This window comes from Plectropomus leopardus, chromosome 5 (assembly GCF_008729295.1).
Source record: "Plectropomus leopardus isolate mb chromosome 5, YSFRI_Pleo_2.0, whole genome shotgun sequence".
Lineage (NCBI taxonomy): Eukaryota > Metazoa > Chordata > Actinopteri > Perciformes > Serranidae > Plectropomus > Plectropomus leopardus.
The window spans coordinates 4,224,482-4,248,647 of record NC_056467.1 but is presented as its reverse complement, the minus strand read 5'-3'; the positions used below and the strand labels follow the sequence as shown (position 1 = coordinate 4,248,647).

Sequence of the window (24,166 nt, the reverse complement as noted above, 5' to 3'; positions counted from 1 at the left end):
GTCATTGAATCCAGGCGGACATTTGCGCCATAGAAATTCCCTCAAGGTGGTCTTAAGATATTCCGTACACACGTATGATGGACAGACGTATGGACATACGCACACATCGGATAACCCGAAAACATAGGCCCTCTGGCCACAGCTATTGCCAGCGCAGAATGTTGATCCCTTTAGGACTTAGACACAAAGACATGGGATAATATGATCCAAGTTGAAAAAAAATAAAACCTTTAACTATGGATTTTTAAATTAAATGAAAGTACTTTTATGCCTTTTGTTCACAAGCTAATTGTTCCAAATATCAGAGGGTCTAATAACAAGCTATTGCATACATAAACTTAACATACATATCCATTTATAATCAATTCAGTTTAATTTGAAGATTCTCTTGAAATATGTGTCACATGACACCATCACATAATGACACCGTCCTCATGAAGCCATACCATCTACACACTGGACTCAGCTCCTTTTATTGCACAACTTTCATACGACCTTTATTATGAAACAGGCAGGCTGAGCCCCAGTCATTTACACTGACCTATAGCATTAAGTGACTGCACTGAGGTATGAAGATATGCTCTGTTCCTATATATTATTTACATGGATCCCATCAGCTCAGAGATACAGCATCAAAGTGGACCCAAACTTTAAATGGCCTCCCGGGAGCATAACTTTGTAACACAGTGAAGAGGAGATAGGCCACTTTCCAAATTTCTTTTTTACCATAGTCTCTCTTTGTTCTTTACCAGTGACAAGAGGAGATGGGCTCGTTTCCAATACTTTCCCATTAGGCCAGGTCCAGTATTGAATAAAAAAGGGCAAAACCCTCCCATTTATAATACCGTCATGTTCAAGTCACATTCTCCTCATGACCTTCCTTTATCTTTAATGCCACTGTAGCTACCAGCAGCATACTGTGTGTGTTTGGCTTTCACATACTGTGACAGCACACTACAAAATCTAATGTATAGAGGTGAAATTAAAGACAGAAAGCACCCAGAGTGAAGGTAAATATACACTCAATGATGAGAAAGATGAAGATTAGAAGTGACGGTACAGCTGGGTGATACACTGATTTTTATACATGGAGCTATCACAATATTTTGTATGTATCTACTGACACGAGTTGACTTAAATTCTTTACTTAAATCCCAACATCTTTTCTTAGGATTTCTCTCCTACCTTCATGACGATGAAGAGGACCAGGGTGACGAAGACGTTGACCTGCGGGTGTTTCCAGGCCTGAGAGTGTCCGATGTAGTCAAACTCCTCAGCGATGCCCTGTTTGGCCCACGTCCTGTTGTCCAGTAATGTCACCAGAGATTCCTTCTGGGTCAGCTAAAAGGCACAGCAAGTGAAATTATCAACATATGCAAACATAGGTAGGCAAATACCCAAATCCTAGGTTAGTGCAGGAATGCCCTAATCTCCCCATGAGTTGCTAGTACTCGTTGCCTTCGATGGTTGGATTGGTTAAGTTTAGGCAAGAGGAGCGTAACTGTTAAGGGTTTGGGTACAAATGCTAGGGTAAACCATTTTATTTTTTTATTTTTTTTCTTTCAGTTGTTATTTTACTTGAGAATATACATTAATTCACTCAATTGATAGGTTTTTATTGCCTTCTTGAAGAGAAAACAACACGCAGTGAAAGTGCAAATTTCAGCTCAACTGGAGACATGAAGTGACACGCCATCACTAATTACCATCTGTCCCTTCCTAAACAGCACTATAACATTGTCCCAAGTTAGTCTGTCCCGAGTTTGAAAGAGACACTGAATAAGTAAGAGATATAAAAAGAGAAGAAACCACTGAGAAGATTTACTAGATAATTTTTTCCGTATGTGACAACTGTACGCGAGATGAATTTTGTTTTTATAACTCTCCTTTTCATATTTAACTAAGGCTATACATCAGGCATATTTAAGGGCGAGTTTGCATTCAGTGACTGGCCCCATAAGATGTATCTTTTCAGCCCATACCCACTTGTCACCCAGGTAACCCTAGCAACACCCAAGTGGGGCCCACTTGAGTAAAGAAGTTGACTCTGATGAAGCTCACAAGCCGAAACTTGTTAGTCTTGCAATAAAGTTGTCCTTAACGCAAGTGTTGCTGAAGCTTTAACTTCTTTCTATTAATTTGTCATTCACGCACACTTTTGTAGTAAGTGAAGTTGTGCCAAAAACCCTACCCCTACCTTCACAGCCCACTTTGGTAAACCCACCCATATGGGCAATTGGCATAGAGCTATTACCAAACCCTTGGACAATCCTATTTATGGAGCATTTCACAGCCCAATTACTTCTCACGTACAAATGTTGGCTGGGAGTAAATGAGTCAGATGTAGCCGCTGCTCAGCCACCACTTCACCCGCATCCAAATATGCTCACTTCTGGTTTCCAAAAATCCAAGATGGCGGCAGGCAATATGAAAAACTTAAGACTACATAATGGGAGTCAAAAATGGATGATGCCACAGTGGCAACGTCCATTATTTCATACAGTCTATGCATGAAGGTGGAACCTTTAAGAGGTGTATTTTTGTTTACTTCACTTAAAAGTTCAGGGTTGATTTACTCTGTGTGGCATTCGGTTTTAAGAGTTTTATAACTCTGACTCTCCGTTGTGAAAACAGATCCAAATCTAATTTAAAACACTGCAATCCACAGAGAGTAGAGCTGCCTAATGGCCCACCATTACTTCAGATTCATGTACAAGTATTATATGCTGAGCAAGGTGCTCCAAAACGTAAGTGAACCTTGGACTCTTCTCTATCCAGGAAGCGTGTGGTTAATATAAGCTTTTCTCTTATATTCTATACTTGTAACCGCCTGCTGATATGGAATCACATTTACCGCTGACAGATTCTCTGGATCTGAAAAGACTCTAAAATGTGACTTTATATAGAATTTTCACCTTTCTTCTGAGCTTAAATCGCACCAACTCGTCTTTGCATCCAACTTGAGATGTTGATGTAAATATTTCTACTTGGAAATAAAAATACTTCAAAGTGTGTAGCCTGACAGACCGGGTAGATGGTGTGCTGGAAGTGTCTTAAAAGACGTCACTGAAGATTTAAGATAGCAGCCAGGGAGTGTAAGGCGACAAATTATCTGTCACCGTTTAAAAGCCCGGATAGCTGGAGACACTGGCGGTGATAATGTCGCCCACTGCCAGAGAAATGATGACTGAGGAGTATAAGAGCAAGACAGAGGGATTTAAGATACAGAATTCTGAGTGAGTGTGCTCCCCGGAGATGGGCTTTAGGAGGAGAGGGTCAGTGTAGGCAGATTTAGGGCTTCAGAAGCCTGACTCACTCGCTCATTAGGAACCAACACTCAGAAATGGTGTGTGTGTCAGATTGCAATGGTGTGTGTCTGTGTGTGTGCCCGAGGATGCAGAGAATATTCCTTTTCTAATTCTGATAATAAGACAGATGAAGAGAGTGAAATTGGAGAGAACACACACACACACACACACACACACACACACACACACACACACACACACACACACACACACACAGATATGAGTCATCCCAGGAGGAAAGGACAGGATGCTCATCCAACTCTCCCCGTGCACACAGATGATGCACATGAACACACATTTGAACCTGCGTTGTGGTCATTAAAAACAATCGCACACGGACCTTAATGTTACGCAGTCTGTTATGAAACAAAATAATGATCTGAAATGCTTCAAAAACAAAGCTGAGTAAAAATGTTTAAAAAAAAGAAAATTACATGAAAGTCAGCTAAAAAGAGAAAAAAACCTAGAATTTTAGACACATTAAAAAAAATTAAAAATAAAGTTTTCTAGTCATATCCCTTGTTTTTTTGATCATTTTCTAATAATAATGGTACTGTGTTATTAATCTAAGTTAGCTGAACTATGCTAGCTTTCGGTGTTCTGCGGTGCACACATGGATATTACTGGGTGGCAAAATGTGATGTTAAAGTGGGGCCCAGATATTGATGAGTGTATTTTTGTCCAAATACAAACTTTAGCTGACATTCAGACAAACTCAAGCCTGTGATAACATTACTACAATTTTAGTGCTTGAGCTTCACTTCGAAGGCCTCTCAGCGTTAATGTTGTCATGCTGTTGCGTTGTCGACTATAGTGTAAACACAGCATAGCAAGCAGAGTGTACACGCTCTGTAAAGTCGTTTCTTCAGGCTCATCACACTATCTGAATAAAGAGCTATTTTAATAGCAAGAAAATACTGTGTCACTCTGACTTTACAACAGGTTTTTGTTGTTTAATTGTGTCTCCAACAGTATTTTGCCAACAATGCACCTCACCACACATTATTTAAGACCTACGCGCTCATGGGCGCAAGTACATCTGCTACTTACACAACGTGGGAGCTGGCTGTGAAAATGAGAACTGCATCACTCTGAAAGTAGCAATGTTAGTTGCGCAGTGCTGTGTGCTACTTTGCGCTGCATGTTAGATACAGCCCATTATGTTTTGGTGCAGTCATTACAGATAACAAAAGCTTTCTTCCACACTGCTGATTTACAGTAATGGCTGCAGTGCAGTGTGTACAAAAAATAATGGCATGTGCTGAGTGCGTGTGCAGAACCTACCTTGCCAGCCATAAACTGTCCAAAGCCAGGGGGAAATGTTAGAGTGGAAACAAGCAAAGTGACCAGTGCTGGATACAGAAGCCGTCTGAGAAGAGAGAGTAAAATATACAAAAAACAATCAGTATCATATCTTATAAAAGTAATTTTAGCACACAAGTAAATATAGTGAAGTAAGACGTGCAGTGCTGAGGCGGAGAGAATTGGTACGAAGCTCAGATCTTCTCTGTCCACACTACTAGCAAGGAAATTGCTGCTACAATTTTGGAAATCTGAGAAGCTCCCAACATTTGATATGTGACTGAAGGAATTAGCAAATGTCGCACATTTGGAGAAAATAAGATTAACTGTGTCAAACAGGAAGAAACTCTGTCAGAAACTCTGGCAACTGGTCATTAATCTGATCTGAAAATTGAAGTGAATGGTTAACGCTCTAACAGGTGAATTGTATCACTGTATCATATTTCAATAACCTGCAACTCGTGATGACGTATGTATTTTTTTTCTTTACCGTATTACCACCAATGTTTTATCTTCGTTTGTTGGATTTGTCTTCTTTTTCTGCTTATGCAATTCTTATGTTTTTATTGTTTTTATTTATTTATTTATTTATTTGTTGTTGTTGTTTTGCTGTTGTTATTTGTGTTTTATTGTATTCTTATGTTGCTCTACAAAATCAATACATAGATGTTTTTTTTAAAGGTGAACAGTACTTGAGAAAATGTTTCTTTCCAAAACTTGTTAAACTCACTTTTTCATGAGGAATCTGTTGATGGCCTTCTGTTTCCTGATGAACTGCACAATCAGTCGGTTCAGGTAGACAAACAAAGCCCCACCGAAACCACTGGCAATACTGCAGAGAGCGCGCACACACACACAGACACACACACACACACACGGCAGGAGAAAGAGTTAGAGACATTCTTCAACTTGTCTTGAAAATTAATTCTGCGTGATCAAATTGAAACTGAATGGAATAAATTAGTCCAAGCTTAAAGAAACCAAAGCATTAATGATATAATCTCTAAAATAATCATGTCCCCAGCATATTTGGCTACAATAAAAAAAAATGTTAGTGTAATGAGTCTCTACTACACTGGAGGCGGATGTCAGTGATACTGAACCGTAGGTGCAAATAATGCAACTGAATCATATTTATAGTGGATACAATCCACATACTGTATGAGACATACTGTTATGTAAATTGAAAGGAGGAACAAGAGCATCTACAAAACACGTAGGAGGGGCACAGTAAGCTGTAGATGCAGAAAATAAACAACAGAGAAAAAACAAAGATGAACGTTAAAGGGTAAACATACTAGCGATGAAAAATGAACAGGGAATTACAACAGAGAGAGGGAGAAGGAGAGAGCACACAGTGAGATGGGGATGTGTGGGGGAGTCAAAGCACAAGAAGAGGTTTACATAAGCACACATTTAAAAGCACTGTGGGAGTCCTCTTTATGACAGTAAGAGGGAAAGAAAGGAGGGAGAGGTAGGGAGAGAAAGAATAGACTCAGACGGCTACACAGACAACCTAATGCTTATAAATTTATCTTGCTGCATTATTAATTCCGTCAAATACCTCTGAATAAATAATGAACGGGATGATGAGGGAGTCTTTGCCCCCGTGGTGCAGCTGAGGAAAACACAGCATGTGTTCTTTGTGGTTGTTCCCTTAAAAGGACTCTGTGTACCAATGTCTCAATCCCTGTTTGGGTTTATGGTCAGGACCAGAATGAGGGTTAGGGTGCTATACGAGGTCAAGCAGGTTTAGGGGTCTGGTGAGGCAAAGGTGCTTCAGATAGACTTGGTGAGGAAACCAAAGAACTGCATTAGCGTCAAACTCTGGCGCTGAAAAATGAAGCTGACATGAAAATGTCAAAAACTGCAGTTCCACTAATGGCCACTTGAGACTGGCTCTGGAAGTGAGTCAATCCCCATAGACCCCCATGTTAAACAGCCTGGGACACAAATGCTTTTGGTCTCCATCGCTAATTTCCTCATTCATGACAACTGTGCAGGGGACGATTTTCTATAGACCTCACTTATTCACATTCTGTTAAGACTTAGAGTTATGCATAATTACGGGTGCTTTCTGTGACAGGCTGTCTGCTAATAGTGTCCTCGGCCTTTCAGTCAGATCTACACCTCGCATCAAAGTGTAAAGCCTTTCGCCCAAATATAGTCACTTCTGGCTGCAAAAAAACAAGATGGTGACTGTAGAAAACTCCCTATTATCAATTGAGGAGTCAGTTTCCCTGCAGCCAACTCGAGGCTTCAAAACAGGAGTCCACAAACCAGTAGGTCACATCATGGTAGCTACACCCATTATCTTTACAGTCTTTGATCTGTCCCCCTAGTTTCGGTGTGTTACTGTTACCATTTTGAAATGCTTCCCATGTGTTTAAAACTCCAACCGTCACATATGACGTTTTGTGAGTCGCAGGAAAACAGCCGACTCTGTCCTCCAAGTATGAGGATGTGCTGAGAGCACAAGAAAGCTGTTTACGAAAACCATTACAAATGTTTTGCAGGGAAGGAATGAAAGGCATTCAACATGCTCGTCAGACCTCAGGGACACCCACAATGTGTTTTAGTAAGAAACATTGAATGTAAACATCTGTTTGTTTATATAAAAACCTCCACAGGGAACCTTTAAGGTCAACTTTTTCTCAAACATAAAATAAATTTGCTGCAACAACAACAACAAACAATACAACACGACGCAACAGGGCGATCTTGAAAATGCCCACTGGAGTGTGATGTGATGGCTGTCGTTAAATGCTCCTCACACCTTTAGTGAAATATGCATTAACACATATACTTATATAATCACTGCACTGCATGTATTTGCATGTATTTGCAGGAATCAGGTTGTGTTTCGGCCTCCTTGTGTTTCAGTGATTCTCACTTCTGAGGCCTAAAGGTGTAAACAGTAAGCAGAATAGTGTGCGACTCTTGAAAGACGTGCCCTTGGCAGCATGAGGCACAGCGCTAACTCTTTCTGGCCTAGTTGACTGAGACACTGACCGACTTTCCTCGCTTGACAGCTATTGGCAGAGGAAGATGAAACTACATGGATGCACCGGCACACTGTCTCGTCCTCACAAGCACACACATAGCATACTAAAACTGGGGCTACAGTGGTCACTGATGCAACAGTGGATGTTAACACCTCTGGACCAAAAAATAAAGAGGCAAAAGATGAGGAGCAAAAGCTGAGAAAGAAACAATGGAGGGATTTTCTTCTTTTGGGCCTACACAGAGTTACACATACGCGTGCACTTTCATCTGAGAGAGAGTGAGTGCCGCTTCCATCTCTCCACCTGCTTCTTTCCAGGAGCTCTTGGTCTCGTTCACAGCTATGCAGGAGCCCTCAGGCTACGGCTGATAAAATAAGACATCCCTCAGTGCACTAGCAACTGTTGCCGGCTGAATTATCCATGTTAGGTGGCTCCTGCAGTCTACCCTGAAGTAACACCTTCACAAGCCACAGCGAGCGCAGCTCCTGAATAATGTCTGAATCCACACTGTAGTCGAGGTAAATGGGAATACCTGTCGGAACAGCCAGATATGCAAAACAACGACTCAGAGTTTGAATTTATTTGAAGTTTCTGTGGACTTTTACAGCAAACCAAATCTGCGCTCATTTTAGTGTGTGTTGGCAAAAGTTAGTTTTCACCACTTTCTAGTAAGATATTTATAAACGGCCTTTTAAAATGTAAATTAATGGTTAAAAATCTTTAATTAGAATTAGGTCATCACAGTTGTTTGCCCCTGTGCTTTAGTTAAGTTGCAATTACTATTTACAAAAATATCTGTGAAAACATGAATGCTTCACACATATCTTTGACCCGGCAGCGAAAAATATCTAAACAATTAGCACAGTTTGAAGATTAGTGTCACCAATCCAGCGTCCGACACAACGTCTCTGCTTCTGTTCCTGAGTTATGACGTTGAGTAATGATTGGAAGTGTTTTTGCAGAGGTAAAGTTGAATTTTGACCCTTTGAATATAAAATACTGTTACTTTGTCATTGTTTCCTATGAGACGTGCGTAATTTTGTCATTATTACCCCTAAATTCCACCAGGTCTGTCAGCGTAGCATTAGCCACGGCACAGCCTCCACAGCCGATCACAAGCTCGAGACAATGCTTGTGATTCCACCGGGGCCAACTCTGACCGTCTCAGCAGCGTCCCAGATGCTGTTTGGCGCTTTGCTCCGCCAAAAATACGCGGCAAGTCTGTTTTTACTGGAGACTGACGGCAGCTGTGTCAAGCCACACAGAGCAGATCGTACTAGGCAGGAAGTCAAGCAACTGTGCAGGTAGTCAATTTTCAAAATAAGACGTCCTGCACAGACTCGGGATCATGTTTCACTCAACTAACATTATATCAACACTATCTGCTCCTTCTCCTTCCACCAGCTGTCTGTATTCTGTCCACTTACTGTACATGAAAAAAACACAGAAGGCAGATAATAATTATGAACAGCACTGTATTTTTTTTTTTTTTTACCAAGACACAGTTAAAAAAAATCTCCTTCTGTATTTATTTTTATACTGATATTTATTACATACTTCTGCCCATATGTCTTTGTGAAACTGACCATTACCAGTCAGGACTCACCCAATGACGGCGAAGGCAGGAAGCTCCTGGAGGTCAAAGGGAAAGTCGAGCCGGAAGCGGGTTTTAAAAAGGGCTGTGATGGTCTCTGGAGAATATAAAATAAAAAAAGAGTCAGGAAAGAGACAGGCCACTGCCAAAACAACTATCCAAATCATAAGACAAGGTCCAAGTCAAATTCTAGGCTCTTGCAATCCGTTGCAATGGACAGTGCAAGTGTTCCAGCAGTCAAAGCTCTGTCCCTAATGGGAGGTAAGGAGTAGGAAGTAAACAAAAAGTTCAGCTTATTGCAGAGGTGCTGACCACAACTCCCAAACTAACTCAGCCAGACCATAGACTTGTAACCACAGTAAGAGTTGTCAAAAACTTGGGCTAACAACGAAGTGGAAATCCTAGAGAAGCCATTTGATTGGCTACAAGTTTGAGAAGCTGCTTCTGGAAACTGAAACTTAGTTTTTACACAAACTTGATCTTTGGGGTTGTTTGCTGGTGGGAAGGCCTGAATTTTGCTCGATGAGAGAGGCGCGCAGCCGCACATGATTACAGAGCACATCTGTCAAATGAATTTTGCCTTCATTAATAATTTCATTAATAAGATTCGTGAGTTCAACAAACTTCATTTTATAGCTAAATAGTGCACTAAAATATGTTTCTGAAAACATGTGAGGCAATAACGCTCTACTGACAAGGAGTTTTCAGTGTACAGTATTCTGGGCTTTGTAGTGTGACTGCCTTGTTTGGAACTTTTTATGTTGTGAATTGAAAACGTATTTTAAATCATTCCTCCATACTTCCATTAATAAACAGCATTTTGAGTCCATCTTACCTTCGTCTCTGTTCCAAACAGCCAGTACTCTGAAGATGAAGGCACTGAAGGTAGCAGCAAAGAAACCTCTCCAATAGTTCCTCACCGCAAAGAACGTAGATGTTACTTCAATACTGAATAATACACCTGGAACACACACACACACACACACACACACACACACACACACACACACACACATTGCACAATGCAATAAAGTACTTGCAAAAGCCTGGTTCAGGTATCATTATAAATAAAGTACAAAAACACTGGTATTATGGTAATAATGATGTTGTTGCCCAAGAGGCATGAGGTATATTTATACAACATTTCAAATAGGAATATGCAGGGATTTAAAGAAGTAAAATTAACATTTCTAGACATGCAGAAAGTTTAACATAGAATAATATAAGATGTAAAAACAGAGATATTGCCTTTACTATAATATCCCTACTGAGTGACATAAAGCTAGCTTTGTGTTACTGTTTTATGTGATGTGCAGTTGATACTCCAATCATACACCTCCAGTGTGTTGTGTGCCAGACTTGTGTAACAATATATTTTTCTCCGAAGACTCACCTCCTATGGGGGCAGCAAAACAGCAGCCCACTCCCACAGCGCAGGCTGCTGCCAGCATCTCAATGTTTCTCGACTCATTCTGAAACACACAAACAAACGCAGACACAGTTACATTTCAGTCACTGTTTGAAACGTCGAGCCATTTAAGTAACTGGCTAGAAGAATGAATAAAAAGGTTAAAAATCGATTATAACACACTGAATATATACACTGACTATGCTGACCGTCTCTCTAAACGACTAACAAAATTGACTTTTGACAGTGCAGAACAGAGACATTTTAAAAGCTGGTGAAGCACAAAACTTAACAAGTTACCAAAAAGTAGAAAGAAGAAAGAAGAAAGAAGTTGATAAAGTAGTTTCAAGCTTTAAAAGCACTTAAATAACATCTCTAACTGCAAAGTCCATATCAAGACATCCCAAAACTCTCTAGCTTAAGGAGAATAATTTGAGGTTTCCATCAGATGAAGGGTTACAGCAGAACCACAGTTAGACAGATAGGAAAAGAGTAAGCGATAACACTGTGCTGCATGACCGGAGGGTAAAGGAATCCTGGTGCATCCTGGGAAATTGAGTCTTTTTTTTTTTTTTTTTTTTAAACATGCCTGTTCTTACCTTCATTCCTATGAGACTGGCTTCCTTCAAGCAGCATGACAATGATAAAGAGAGGTTAGTGTGTGTCTGTGTGTGTGTTTTCCCTTTGACTGTACACTCACTCATTTATCCTGGTCTTGCAAATTTACAGTGCAGAGCTCTTGATAAGCATGCTGTACTGTGGCTTACAGATACACACACACACACTCACACACACACACACACACACACACACACAGTAATATGGTCTGGGTATAATATAATGGGATGGTCAAGAGATATTTCACAAATACAGCTTACACTGCAAAACAGGTTAATCTTGAATGAATATTTTAACAAAATGCCACTAGGCTGAAATAATTCCACTTCTTAAATCCTTTTTCGTTTTACATTTTTATGAGCGTGTACAAGGATAGAGTATATTCAGCTTGTCCTCACACACACACACAATTCATCATTAGGCATGGACCTCTAGTGGCTGTAGTAGTGATTGAGAGGTCAGATGAGTCAGATGACGCAGTATGACAAAGTCTGCCTCGAGCCAAACAAACACAGGACTATCACCCAGGACACCTACAGCGGGGCAACTAATCTTGAGATGGGTCCTGCAGCATACATGTCGCACCTCATCGTCTTCCAAGGATGATGAGGTGCGGCAAGGACTGTTTTTTTTTTTTTTTTTTTTTTACAAGAGTGAGCATAAAGCAACAAGAGTAACCATAAAACATATGAGCCAAATATTGTTGGGTTTGAACATTTCACTCAGTGTGATTAGCTTCAATGAAAAATTAAAACAAGATGGTATAATCAGTATATGATGCAATGATACGGTGACTATAAAACATACTTATAAAAAATACGTATAAAACAAACTTGAGGGGGAACAAAAAGGAAGGACTTTGTTTTAGGGGTTACAAACATGGTGTGGACTTTGGATGCTAGAATAAATATTTATCTATGGTAACTTTAAGTTTGTTTGCAGGCTGAAACAATCAGACAAGACTTCAGCTGTGGGTGAGATGGACATGGATTGTGGAGCATGCTGGGAACTGTGTGATTAAGTTACCTTTATACCTATAAGACTGGGCTCCTTCAGGAAGCATGGGAGTAAGAGAAAACATTAAGCCATAAAAAAATGGATAAGACTTTTGTTTTTAACTGTCAAAACTAACTCAGTGTGCATCATTGTAGGACTGAACAAATACTAACGCGAATTTTCTTTTTCAGCTTAATCACCAAAGTCTCCAGTGATTTAGCAACATTTAGATCTGATAAAAACAGTCTATCAGATCCAGCGTCTGTCTTTTCAAACAATGGTGCTCTCTACGTGAGTCCTCATCTACTCATGTGCTTTTTTTTTTGTTTAAGTACAACAAGCTACCTAAAAGCACATGAAACAAAAAGCTGCCTTTTACAGCCCACACGCTACATTAGCATACTGTACTTCAAACTCTGGAGAGGAGGACCAGATACTGCTGCAGAGGGACACTTCACACACACGCACACACACTCTCTCAGCATTAATATGCAATAAAATGCAGCACAACACTCTAGAGGGGACGGAGAGAGCGGAAAAGAGTTACAGAGGGTTAGATTGAGACAATGGGGATGATGATGTTTGGAGAAGATAAAACGTAAGATAGACGGATGGAAAAAATTAAAAGTAGAAGAGAGAAACTTGAATATCGAAGTGGATGTCAGATTCTTGCGTGTTCATCCACATTATCTCCACAAACAATAATCTGTGTGATGGATCTCCTGTTCTCGCCAAGACGAACATTTTTTAAAGGGTAACGTCGTTTTTCCCTCCATCCTCCACATGAACATTAATGGTCAATCCAGCTGATCCTCCAAATCTCCTTTGCATGATCCGTATTGGGGATGCACCATTGGTCTCACCACCCTTTATACCCAGCTAGTAATTTTTGGTTCTAAAAACATTTGAGAATGATACAATGCAACCAGTGCAACGTTTTGATCATTTTTTTCAGCTGCAAGTTTGTTTTTTTTTGTTCCCAGAAAGTTGTTTTTAAAGTTAGGGTAACATTCTCTATATATTTTTTTGTGAACATATCACATTACATTACATATTGAGGCCTGAGATTACAGAACGTTTTATTGAAAAACAAGTTCTGAATGTTGCTTTGAAGATGGTTTTCCTTTGTTCTCATGTAACATTTTAGGAACGTTTTATAAATGTGAATTCTATGATCTATCACCTCTCAACATCACCAAAAAATCCTCAGAATGTTGCAGTTATAACGTTACATCTTAGTGAAATGACAAACATCCTTAAAATGTTTCCTTTAAAACATTATTGCAACTTATGGGTAACGTTAGCCAATGTTGTTGGAATGTTCCCTGCAAGCTGGGTATGCTCTTCTCAGTCCCAACTTTCCACCATGACATCCCTCAAGAGAGGTGCTCACATCTTCAGGAAAGAGAGAAATAAGAGTCAAGATTTACTCTGACATCCTTCAGCTCCCAGACTCCGAAAAGAGAGATGCAAAAGGAGGAGAAAAAGCACTGGATAATGTAGAAGAAAATAATACTGCATTCCTTTCTGCCTTCTCTCGCACCTCCGGGCAAAGATAGTTTCCGAGATGAAAAATCTCATTTGCTGACAAATACCATACTGATTAAACATTTATACAATGGGTTATTACTGGTTGTTGACTTTACATGGGATGAAAGAAACTGATTCCCGAAGAAAAAAAAAAGTGAATTTCGTGTCTGTATGCACAGCTTTTTTTTCTCACTTTTTAGCTCAACTAATGACAGAGGGACAAACAAGGAAAGCAACTAAAAATTAAATCAGTGAGCTCATTTCTCGTGTTCTCTCTGCTCTCAAGCATCAAAAGACTCATCTGTGGAGATAAAATAAAGAAGCACGATGATGCGAAACGCCAGTGTCTGTAATTATTTCCTACATTAATTTCTTATTTTACTTTTCCAACTCTTTCCTCCTGTTTCTCTGGCAATTTACCCGCTGTCATCGTCTCACATTTTCTCAGGCCTTTTCCTCTCATTTGAACAAAAATGTCAGCTTTTTTCCCTTTTTGACCCATCCCTCTTCAACGTTCATTCCTCGAGCACTCTCTGAACATTTCCCCGCCTTGCTTTTCCAAACAATTTTTCACGATTAAGGAATTAATGCTAAATTACTTGAGTTGCTCTGAATAAAAGCCTCAACTTCTTTTTTTTTCGTCAAATTGCTGTTAAGTTCCCCTTTTCGCCTTAAAAGGTGATGTTCATTTTGTATAAACAACTTGTTTCTGCTGCCCTCAGGTGGACAAAAAATCAGTTATTGCAGATTTGAATTTAACTCTTTGAAACCAGAGCAAATTAGCAGAATTTCTTTCATAAGTATGGGTGCAATCACCAGAAGTAAAAAGATACACTGAAAAACAGAGAATTCATAACAACTTAAATAATTGGTCGGTAACACATAAATGAATTGAGTTTTCTCAACTCCATTTCCAAGCAGAAGTGTGAATTGAACTTTAATTTGGAAAAAGCATTAATCATTTATGTGTAACAGATTCAAGTTATTATTTTTTTCTGTGTAACATCTCTATCACACTATCACTGTGAAGCCATGTTCGACGTGATGACGCTCTGTAGTCTCATTTAGCTGCTTGTTAGCAGCCGCCTATTTTAGAGACCTAAAAGCTTCAAAATTCACAAGCGGGGTATTGACTGACAAATTTTATATCACTGAGCAAAACGTGACAGAAACGTGACTTAAGATTTCAGGCATCTAACCAAAAACCCATTAAAGAAACCTCACAGTGAGAAGAGGGAACCAGGGAGCGTTAAAATGCTAACTCATTTCGAGGGTTTAGGACTCATTCCTAATAGAATAAAACAAAGTAGGCAGTGCCATTTTTGGCTACAGCCCATAAACAGCCTGAGAGGCAAAACAAATGTGCCGAAGGCGACTGAGTGCATCAACATTTTTTTTCTCATCTCATCTGAAGGAGATGGAATCAAATAATGGTATTAGAGTTGAGTTGGAAGTTGAGACAGTTATATGGTGTATAAAAAACATAATTAAAGGTTTCAATATAAGCAAAACCAGCAAAACAAAGTTAAATCAACTCAGCAGTTGGGCAAAAAACAGAAAGAGAACTTAAATTAAAAAAAAAGACTCACCTCATAGATTCCTCCAAACAGAGACATGAACTTGCTGAGGAGAGCAGCACACAAACTGGCGATGTGCACAAACGGACCCTGACAGGACAGAAAACAACGTGGATCAACGTGTCACAAGTCAAGAAGCTCTCTCCCCTTTGTTTTGAGCAACACAAGACGGCACGTAACAACGCTTTAAAAACACACACCCAGCAACTACAAAGTCTGCTGTCAGTATTAAAAATTCTAGGGATGAAGTTCAAAGTGGAACCAACAGGATAAAAAGTGAGAGCATCACATCATGGTCCTGATAAAGTAAGCGAGGGGCCTGCGCTGCATCCAAACTGTGGAGGCTGCTGCTACAGTAGTGCACTACCAAAAGGGCCTGAGGCTTCTACGTGTGTGTGTGTGTGTGTGTGTGTGTGTGTGTGTGTGTGTGTAAAATGTATTCTCCTCCAAGTATGTCTTCAGGCTAGGCAGTCTTTTGGGGGATGATATACTTACCTGAAAATGCTTTTGCTAAAAAACACTGAGAAATAGTGATGTAAACTACATTATATACACACAAACACACACATACACACATGCATGCACACGCACACGACCGCACGCACGCATGCACACGCATGCACACGCTGCACACGCGCACGCACACACACACACACACACACGTCCTCAGGACAGAAACAACATCTGCACAGGTGCTGTAGGGAGGGGATTCTGAAATCTCCGGAAAAATATTATTCTCCCTCCCATTTGGTTTAGACAAGGTCTGGAGTCAAATCTGCACACTCCTCTGCAGTTTTTCTTCCCCTTCACAGATTTCACACTTGACCTGAACCTGAGCATATCAGCCCCATCGTGCGCCATTTATGAATCATTTGTAATTCATGCTGCAGGGATGTAGGAAGTGGCATGTAAATCAGGCGGGATGGTTATGCTTCTCGAGGAAGTTCATGTATTGTAGCATGTTAGTTCCATCTGTGTGCATGCACTGATTCTAGGCATGATACAGTTCAATCCAGCTCGGTCAGCAGAAGAAAATGTTGGCATTGTACGTTTCTGCAAACCACAGATACATAACATGTGTACATCTCATAATCATCATGTCAACGTTTCTGAAGTGACTTAGCATATGAGTCAACTTTATGGTGTTTCACCTACAGACACCTGAAGAGCTGCAGACACCAACAAACAACTAACCATTTTTTAGCAACCCATCGCTGTGTTTCCATTGGGAATAGTGCAGTTAAAGGTTGTTTTTTTGTTGTATTTTTTTTACCATAACGTCACTGCATTTCAAGCCAGTATAGTGCTATAAAAAGCAATTTATATTTAGAGAGACAATGCGGTGTTTCCTGCTTGGACAGAGTCATGAAGACAGGTTGATTTTACAGAGACATCGTTGCATTTTGGCCTAGACATTGAAATGAAAAGCATTTTTTTTGCCAAGATATCCTTGCATTTCCAGCCAGGATACTGCTAGAAAATCGCAGCGTTTCATAGCTGATAGTGCAACAAAGAGCTGTTGTGTTTAACCGAGACATTGCTGCTTTTCTTGCTGGAATCATGCCTCAAAAAGCAGTTGCTTTTTGCTGAGATACCACTGTGTTTCCTGCCGGGGGAGTCCCATGAAAGAGTTGCTGCTTTTATTTACGACATCTATTGCACGTCTGTCCGTCCTGGAAGGGGGATCCCTCCTCAGTCGCTCTTCCTGAGGTTTCTTCCATTTTTTCCCCCATTACAGGGTTTTTTGGGGGGAGTTTTTCCTTAGACGATGTGAGGGTCTTAGGACAGAGGGATGTCGTATGCTGTAAAGCCCTTTGAGGCAAACTGTGTTTTGTAATAATGGGCTTTATAAATAAAACTGACTTAACTTGGCTTGACTTTTCCTGTTGCAATAGTGCCACAAAGTGGCAAGTGGCTGTTTTTTACCAAGGCATCACTCCGTCTCCTGATGCAATAGTACCAGAAAAAGGGGTTGTTTTATAGCAAAGATACTGGTGAGTTTCCTGACAGAATAGTGCATCAAAAAGCGGTTTTTTTTGGGTTTTTTTTTTGGTGTGTTTTTTTTTTTCTTTTTTACTGAGACATTATTGCAATTCCAATTGGGATAGGGATTTCCTGTCATAATAGTGCCATGAAAGTGGTCTTTTTTTTTAGCCAGTCATCACTGCTTTTTTTCTGCGTTACTGCCACAAAAAGGGGTTGTTTCTTTACTGAGATGCCGCTGTAATTTTTTGCCACTGGGTACTTTAGGGCAAAACATGATCTTTTCCTACCTATAACCATGTGGCTTTTGTGCCTAAACCTACACATTAACCACAGTGTTTCAACATATATGTTATCAACGTACTAATGTAACATATCCGTGGTTTCAGAGTTGTATATTGCCAACATTTATTCTGTAGACTGGGTTTTACAGTTGCACAACCTGCTCTCCAACCTGTTCCTGCACTTCACACTGACCTACATGGGCTTTGATGACTGATAATGACTTGAATTGAAGCCACAGGCAGCTGGTACTCTGTGTGCTAATATTTAGCGGATGGATGTTGTGTAAGCTGGCATTCAAACCTGATGGCTGCCTGGTGCCAGTCTGGATTCTGTATTTTATCACAAACAATTTTTTATAGTGTGAATCACTGAAACTGTGTCAGCAAACAACATAACTGTTGAATTTGGGTCGGCAGTTGAACTTTGCTGGCAGTGCCAACAGAAAAAGGCAAAGTGGAAACAGATTTCACAAAGTCAGCCATAATGAGATGGCTCTGGAATGGACAGTTCGTATGTGTCAGTCGCAGAGACACATACACTTTTTGCACTCACATACACAAAAACATGAAAGCATGTATGAGTCAATTTAACTCAAGTTTTTTTTTTCTTGAACACACATATGAGCAGTCTGTATTTCTTCTCATCCTCTGAGTCACATATTGATGGACTCAGTGATTGACAGTTGTCAGCTTGTGCCGAGTGTATGCGTATGCATGTGTGTGTGTGTGTGTGTGTGTGCGTGTTTGTGTGTGTCTGTCAAATGGTGTCGCAGTCCCACTCAAGACTACAGGCAGAAAAATGGGCATATACAGTGCTGTACATAAAGGCGTGTAGGGGCTCATGGACTGTTTGTGTGTGTGTGTGTGTGTGTGTGTGTGTGTGTGTGTGTGTGTTACCTCCTTGCCCAGGGGCATGCCGCTGCCCAGGGCGCAGGTGAGGCCGATGACTTTGGCCACAAAAGTTTTGAAGGTGAGGTATTCCTTTAGCACAACTCCTCTCAGGATGGTCTTCATCTCTGGAATACCTGAGCCTGCAGGGGAGCACAGCTGACTGTCAGCTTACAGAGAAACCAGACGCATCGAGCGGCGGAGCTCTAAGAGGACGCATTACTGACGCCACCAACAAAATGAACACTAATCAATCACATCATGGCTTTAAAGGAGCTATATGTAAGATCTGGGCATAAATTTAGTTTAAAACGTAAAAAAAAAAAATGAACAAAAACTATCAGAGTGTGAGGAAGTAACATCTTTGACATTATTCCCAAGATGCTTATGTATTGTACAGCAGAGATATCCACTGTAATAATACATCCTGCACCCTCATGAAATATTGAAATGTGCTGCATATTTTGTACATGCGCTCCTGCATATTCATCATTATGTGCATATTTACCATTAGGTAGTTGTCTGCTACCTTTAAGTTATGGTTTCAGTCGCTGTTGTAGCAGCACAGCACTGATTTCAAAGGACTAAATCTAAAAGTCAATCACTGATTTCAAAGGACTAAATCTAAAAGTCAAGATTATAAAGTTCATTTCTTGCATTTGTTTGATAACCAATCGACATACTCGTTAAAACCTTAACTTTGGTAATATAGACTCCTAAGCTATTTTTTAAATGCAAAATAAATTCTAAAAAAATCACCTGTTTGTCAACAACAACAAACAAAACAAATGAAATAGAAAAGCAAATCTTTACCCTACAAAAAGAGCGTAAAAACAAAAACAAACGTTCGTTTTCCGTCTATTCGCTTGCTTGCTTCATTTTAGCGACATAAGAGTAACATCAGTCTCCTCAACCAAGCTTTTTTATAACCAATTTATTGAACCAGTCCTGAGGATAAGCCTCACATCTGGTTAAACGTCTTCATTTATAGTAACTATGCCTCTGCATGGAACTACTGTAATAATTAGAATTCAGCTGCCTCTGCTTGTTTTATTTAATTTGGACTCTTTGGCTGGATAATTAACACAGTCTGAAAATAGTATTATTATTTGCAAAATACACATTTCTAATTTTAGAGAAACCCTCACAGAATATCATTTTCTTAATTAAAATGCTGCTAATAGAGATATTAATTACTTGCCAAATTTCAATGACCTTTTTGCCAAATAAAACACTTCTGTGGGTGGCAACTTCTGCAACGAGAATCAGATTAAAGTTTCAGACTTTTATATTTTATAGATTACGTTTTTGGATGTTTTGTAATAATCCATTATGTAGCCTGCAGGAAATTACGAGCTATGCTGCCTCTGAGTTTTAGGAACGGGATACCTCCAAAATAACTTCCACAGCACATTCTGGCTTCTTTTTTTATAGTAAGCTAAAAGAAAAAAAAGTCCCCCTTCCGACACAGTCTAAAAGAGTGATTCAGTGCTGTGAGGAGTGGAAGGGAAAAGGAGGTGTGTCCCGCTGATAGCAGTGGTTACAGCTTCGCAGCAGCACACCCATCTCTTTAGCCTCTGTTACTTAGACTGACAGCAAAGTCTCTGTTACACCTGCAGCAGAAATTACTTCAGGCACCTGATGGAGTACTGCACTGAATACAGACAAACCAAACCTGAATGCTATAGAGAATACTACAGCTTCGAATTGTGCATAGAGCTCGTGGAGGATTTATCTGCCTCCTTCATCTGATAGTGAGGCAGAGGAGCAGAGGATGCCTCTGCGGAGGAAGCAGAGCCCTTAGGGGCAGAGTCTGAAGAGGCGCGGAGGAGATTCACAGTGTGTTAACCTGTAGTGAGTACAATTTACACACAGGTGTTTAATGTGTTTGGGAGTTCTTTACAATACAGAGTAGCTGAAAAGACTGTGGGAAAGCTATCAAGGTTTAATTTCCCTTGTTTACTGTACTATAGATAATAACTATACTTTAAGGGTCTTGTTACTATACTTTTAGGAATTTTTTTTGAATGCTTTTAGTTTTAGATCAAAGTTAAGTTGCAGGATGAAATTTAGATCCGTAAACTATGTCTGTTAATGTCCGGGCCCCTATTTACAAGCTTGAATAGCTTATCAGGGTATTTATATATTTATCGACTCTGTCAATAAACTGAACAGCTTTGGAAAAATGTAAGGAAAGTGTCTACATGTCCAGTAACCGCCTCCTAAATGTTAGCACTTCCTGCTGCAGATATAATCTTTGATGAACTTCACACACACCATTGCATCTCTCACATATCATATATTGTGTCAGTTGTGTCAAAAGTCACTGTGTGTCAGTATGTAAAACACATGAGAATATAAGCAGAGATCTTAAACAATATTTTCTTATTTTTAATATCTAATATTGTCGCTTATAATAAACTCCATATAATAATAGATGCCCTATTGAATTTTAATATCATTCACACAGGCCAAGGTTATTTGTATTATTAATAATACTAAAAATAACCTTGGCCTGTGTGAATCCAGGCCCACGCAGAGTTTGTGCCCGCAGAATTCCCACGACATCTTTGCAGATTTTCAGCAGAACTGCATTTCTTATAAATGAATTTAAAATTTAAAAAACAAACAGAATCTAGCACTCTGGATCACTTCTGAAAAAATGCAGATTCCAAATGGTTCTGTATAATATGCATTGTTTGAAGGCTGTAAAAAGAACTTTTAATGCAAATATGCAAAAAATCTTTCAGTTCAGTATAAACCATTTCTCAAACCTGCAAACTGTACCACAAATATGAAAGCATTTCTGATGCTTTTAAGTGTGTCTACAGTACTTCATGATCATTTAATTAACTTTTATTGCAGCATTACTGTAATTTGCACAACATACTTTGGTCGTGTTTTAAATGTGCTTTATGTGTGTGTTCTGTGTGTATGTTCTGTGTGTCGGTCGTACCAACAGCCTGGGGGGCGAGAATCTGGGTGAAGCCTGCAGAGAAGGTGATGAGGACTACAGGGTAAGTGACCCAGGCCAGGTACTGCAGAAACACGTTACTGTCCAGACCACCGTACATCCACTTCTGTGCTGTGGACACACACACACACACACACACACACACACACACAGAAAACCAGAGCAGACATGTAAATCACAAGCCAATGTATTAAATACACACCCACAGGGCTAAATGTACATCCAAGAGAGCTGACATGTGAACCATTTAAAGACTGGACACAAGTGTGTGTGTGTGTGTGTGTGCGTGCGTGTGTGTCTCCAAGACAGGTGGTTGGTCATGTTCCGTTCCAATTAAAACAACTGTACACCATAACGGGCCATAACTGGAGATGACAAGACTAGGTTGGCTTCTCCTTGAGAGCACCACACATACACGCACACACGCATGCACGCACGTGCGCACACACACACACACACACACACACACACACACACACACACACGGAAATCCATTTGAATTAGAGCTGGTCCCGTAAGGGTTTAGATTAGCTCCTACAACTTTCTTCAATCATTTTAAAACGTCTACCTTCCTCTTCCTGGAATGAAGAGTTGCCTCACTGGCAAATCCCTCGTTCACATCATCTCCTCCCTCAGTTTCCTGCATCCACCTTGCAGGTAGATGAGTGATGTCATAAGAGGCCTTTTATCCATCCCATGATCCACCTGACTCAGTTTTATTCTATCTCTCACTTTTTTTGTATTTTTGATTTCCTGCCTCTTTCAACACACACACTTCTTCCGGTCTTTTGTACCTTCTATCACTCCTTTCCTCTTCCCCTTTGAGAACCTTTAAAGTCACCATAGGCAACACTTTAACAACTCCTGCATTTATTTGTGATGGTTGTCCCAGAGGTTCAATCCTAAATATGATTGTTCCCTATTAATGAGTTCCTGTTAGAGTCCCAAGATCATTTAAAAATATCCCATTTAACTGCAGTGTTATACAGATGTCTTGAGAGTTTATCTTCCAGAACTCACTGCAATAAAAAAAAGAAATGTTGGATAGCTCATATTTTTCTCCAGTGAAATTAAATAAATCTGAGAAAAAGCTATTTTCTTTTGAGGTTGTTAAAGCTGGGGTAGGCAGTTATTTTGGCATTATTGGACCAAAAAAGAAATCATCATAAACCTTGAGCATATTGTAATTCAAGAAGACTGAGAGAAAACTTCTGCACCTCCTCTTGGCTCTGTTTTCAGGCTTTATAAAGCCTTGGCTGTGACAGGAGCCAATCACAGGTCATTTTAAAAGAGGGTGTTCCCATCAGCTGTTCTACAAACGCAGATACGTGTCTCTTTGCTCAGAGCAAAATTTAACTGGCGGAAAGTTTTGCAAAGAAAGTTGCTATTTCAGCTTTGGCAAAAACTGTCTTTACTAGAGCAACCCAAAAAAAAAGACTTTTTTGGGTTGCGTTTTTTGGTTTTTTTTTATTTCCAGCATTTTCTGTACTTTTAATTTTAAAAATTACATATATTTAATATCATAAAATTACCTTTGATACATAAGTGCAGCAAATATCAGATACTTTAATGATTTTTTCTTTTTAACTTTTATTATTATTATTTTCTGGCAAGAAATCTGCACTTTTACGTAAGTATAGCTTTCAGGTACTTCATCCACCACTGTCTTCCTTCCTGTTTGGATCCATAAATCATCCGTCATAAATTACCCCTCCCCTCCTTGTTTGTTTCTCACAATTTATTCTGTACCATTAAAATCATTTATCTCCTTCTCCTCGTTTATCGTCACTGTTAATACCCCAGTCTATAGGTACAAACTCTAATCCCTCCCTCCCCCCATGTCTCACCTTGTAGACAGATGGCGATGCAGAAGTCCACCACCCAGCTGACCAGGGCCATGAGGAGTCCCAGCAGGATGAGGAAGATCCAGTCCTCCCCGACCCGTGAGATCAGGAACTTCTGACAGCGAACCGTGCAGACTACAGGGATGGCAGAAACACGATGTAACATGTCAGGGACTACAAAAAAACACACTGCAACTACATTACCCAGGAGTTGGCACTGAGGCTTGGACAGTGCAAACAGTAGTGAATCCATTAGCTCCGGCAGCACCGGCCAACAACAGTTATTGTGTTTCCAACAGCTTTTGAAATGCTGAGTAATAATAAACATGTTGCTGCCTAATAATCCGCTCAGTCCTAAATACTGGTTTACTTTGTCTTGATTACTAGTAGCAGTATCTCCCCATAATGTGTCCATTTAAGTTTGAAAATGGTGAAATCTGGAATTTTCCCTCAAATTGAATCAGTGGCGTTTGAAACGTGATGGATGGATGAACAAAGAGATTGATCTAAAGCGCTCTCACACAGACACCACCCATAGATACTAAACTAAGGAAGTGTATAAATGAAGCAAATTAGCAATTTGAGGAACACTTTGTTTTAACAGATCTTTATTTTCTAATAGTTTACTGGAAGGTCCTGGAACTATCTATGTTTGACTCTAATTACGGAGCAAATAAAGATAAAGCTCTCAGACTGTCATTGAGTTTATCTGTGTTAAATGCTTTAGCTGTTGCTGATTTTAAGTTAAACGCAGGTAAATATTCATGCCCCAGGTATTTGTTATTTGAAACTAAATTCTCTGTATTATGCTGAATTGTATGCTTGCCTTTAGACAAACATCATTTATTCAATGTT

At 39.8% G+C, this 24,166-nt stretch overlaps 1 protein-coding gene across 2 annotated transcripts in view; it reads right to left on the bottom strand.

Annotated features, from left to right (window-relative positions):
- clcn2c (chloride channel 2c) overlaps window positions 1–24,166 on the bottom strand; it is a 164,760-nt gene that overhangs the window by 60,063 nt on the left and 80,531 nt on the right. For both annotated transcript variants that reach the window (XM_042486275.1, XM_042486276.1), the window contains exons 3-12: window positions 23,315–23,446; window positions 21,450–21,578; window positions 18,503–18,636; window positions 15,351–15,428; window positions 10,603–10,681; window positions 10,045–10,170; window positions 9,222–9,306; window positions 5,341–5,442; window positions 4,593–4,677; window positions 1,186–1,341 (exon numbers count right to left, since the gene is read on the bottom strand). In XM_042486275.1, coding sequence (XP_042342209.1) covers window positions 1,186–1,341; window positions 4,593–4,677; window positions 5,341–5,442; window positions 9,222–9,306; window positions 10,045–10,170; window positions 10,603–10,681; window positions 15,351–15,428; window positions 18,503–18,636; window positions 21,450–21,578; window positions 23,315–23,446 — 1,106 coding nt within the window. The remainder of the gene's footprint in view (window positions 1–1,185; window positions 1,342–4,592; window positions 4,678–5,340; window positions 5,443–9,221; window positions 9,307–10,044; window positions 10,171–10,602; window positions 10,682–15,350; window positions 15,429–18,502; window positions 18,637–21,449; window positions 21,579–23,314; window positions 23,447–24,166) is intronic.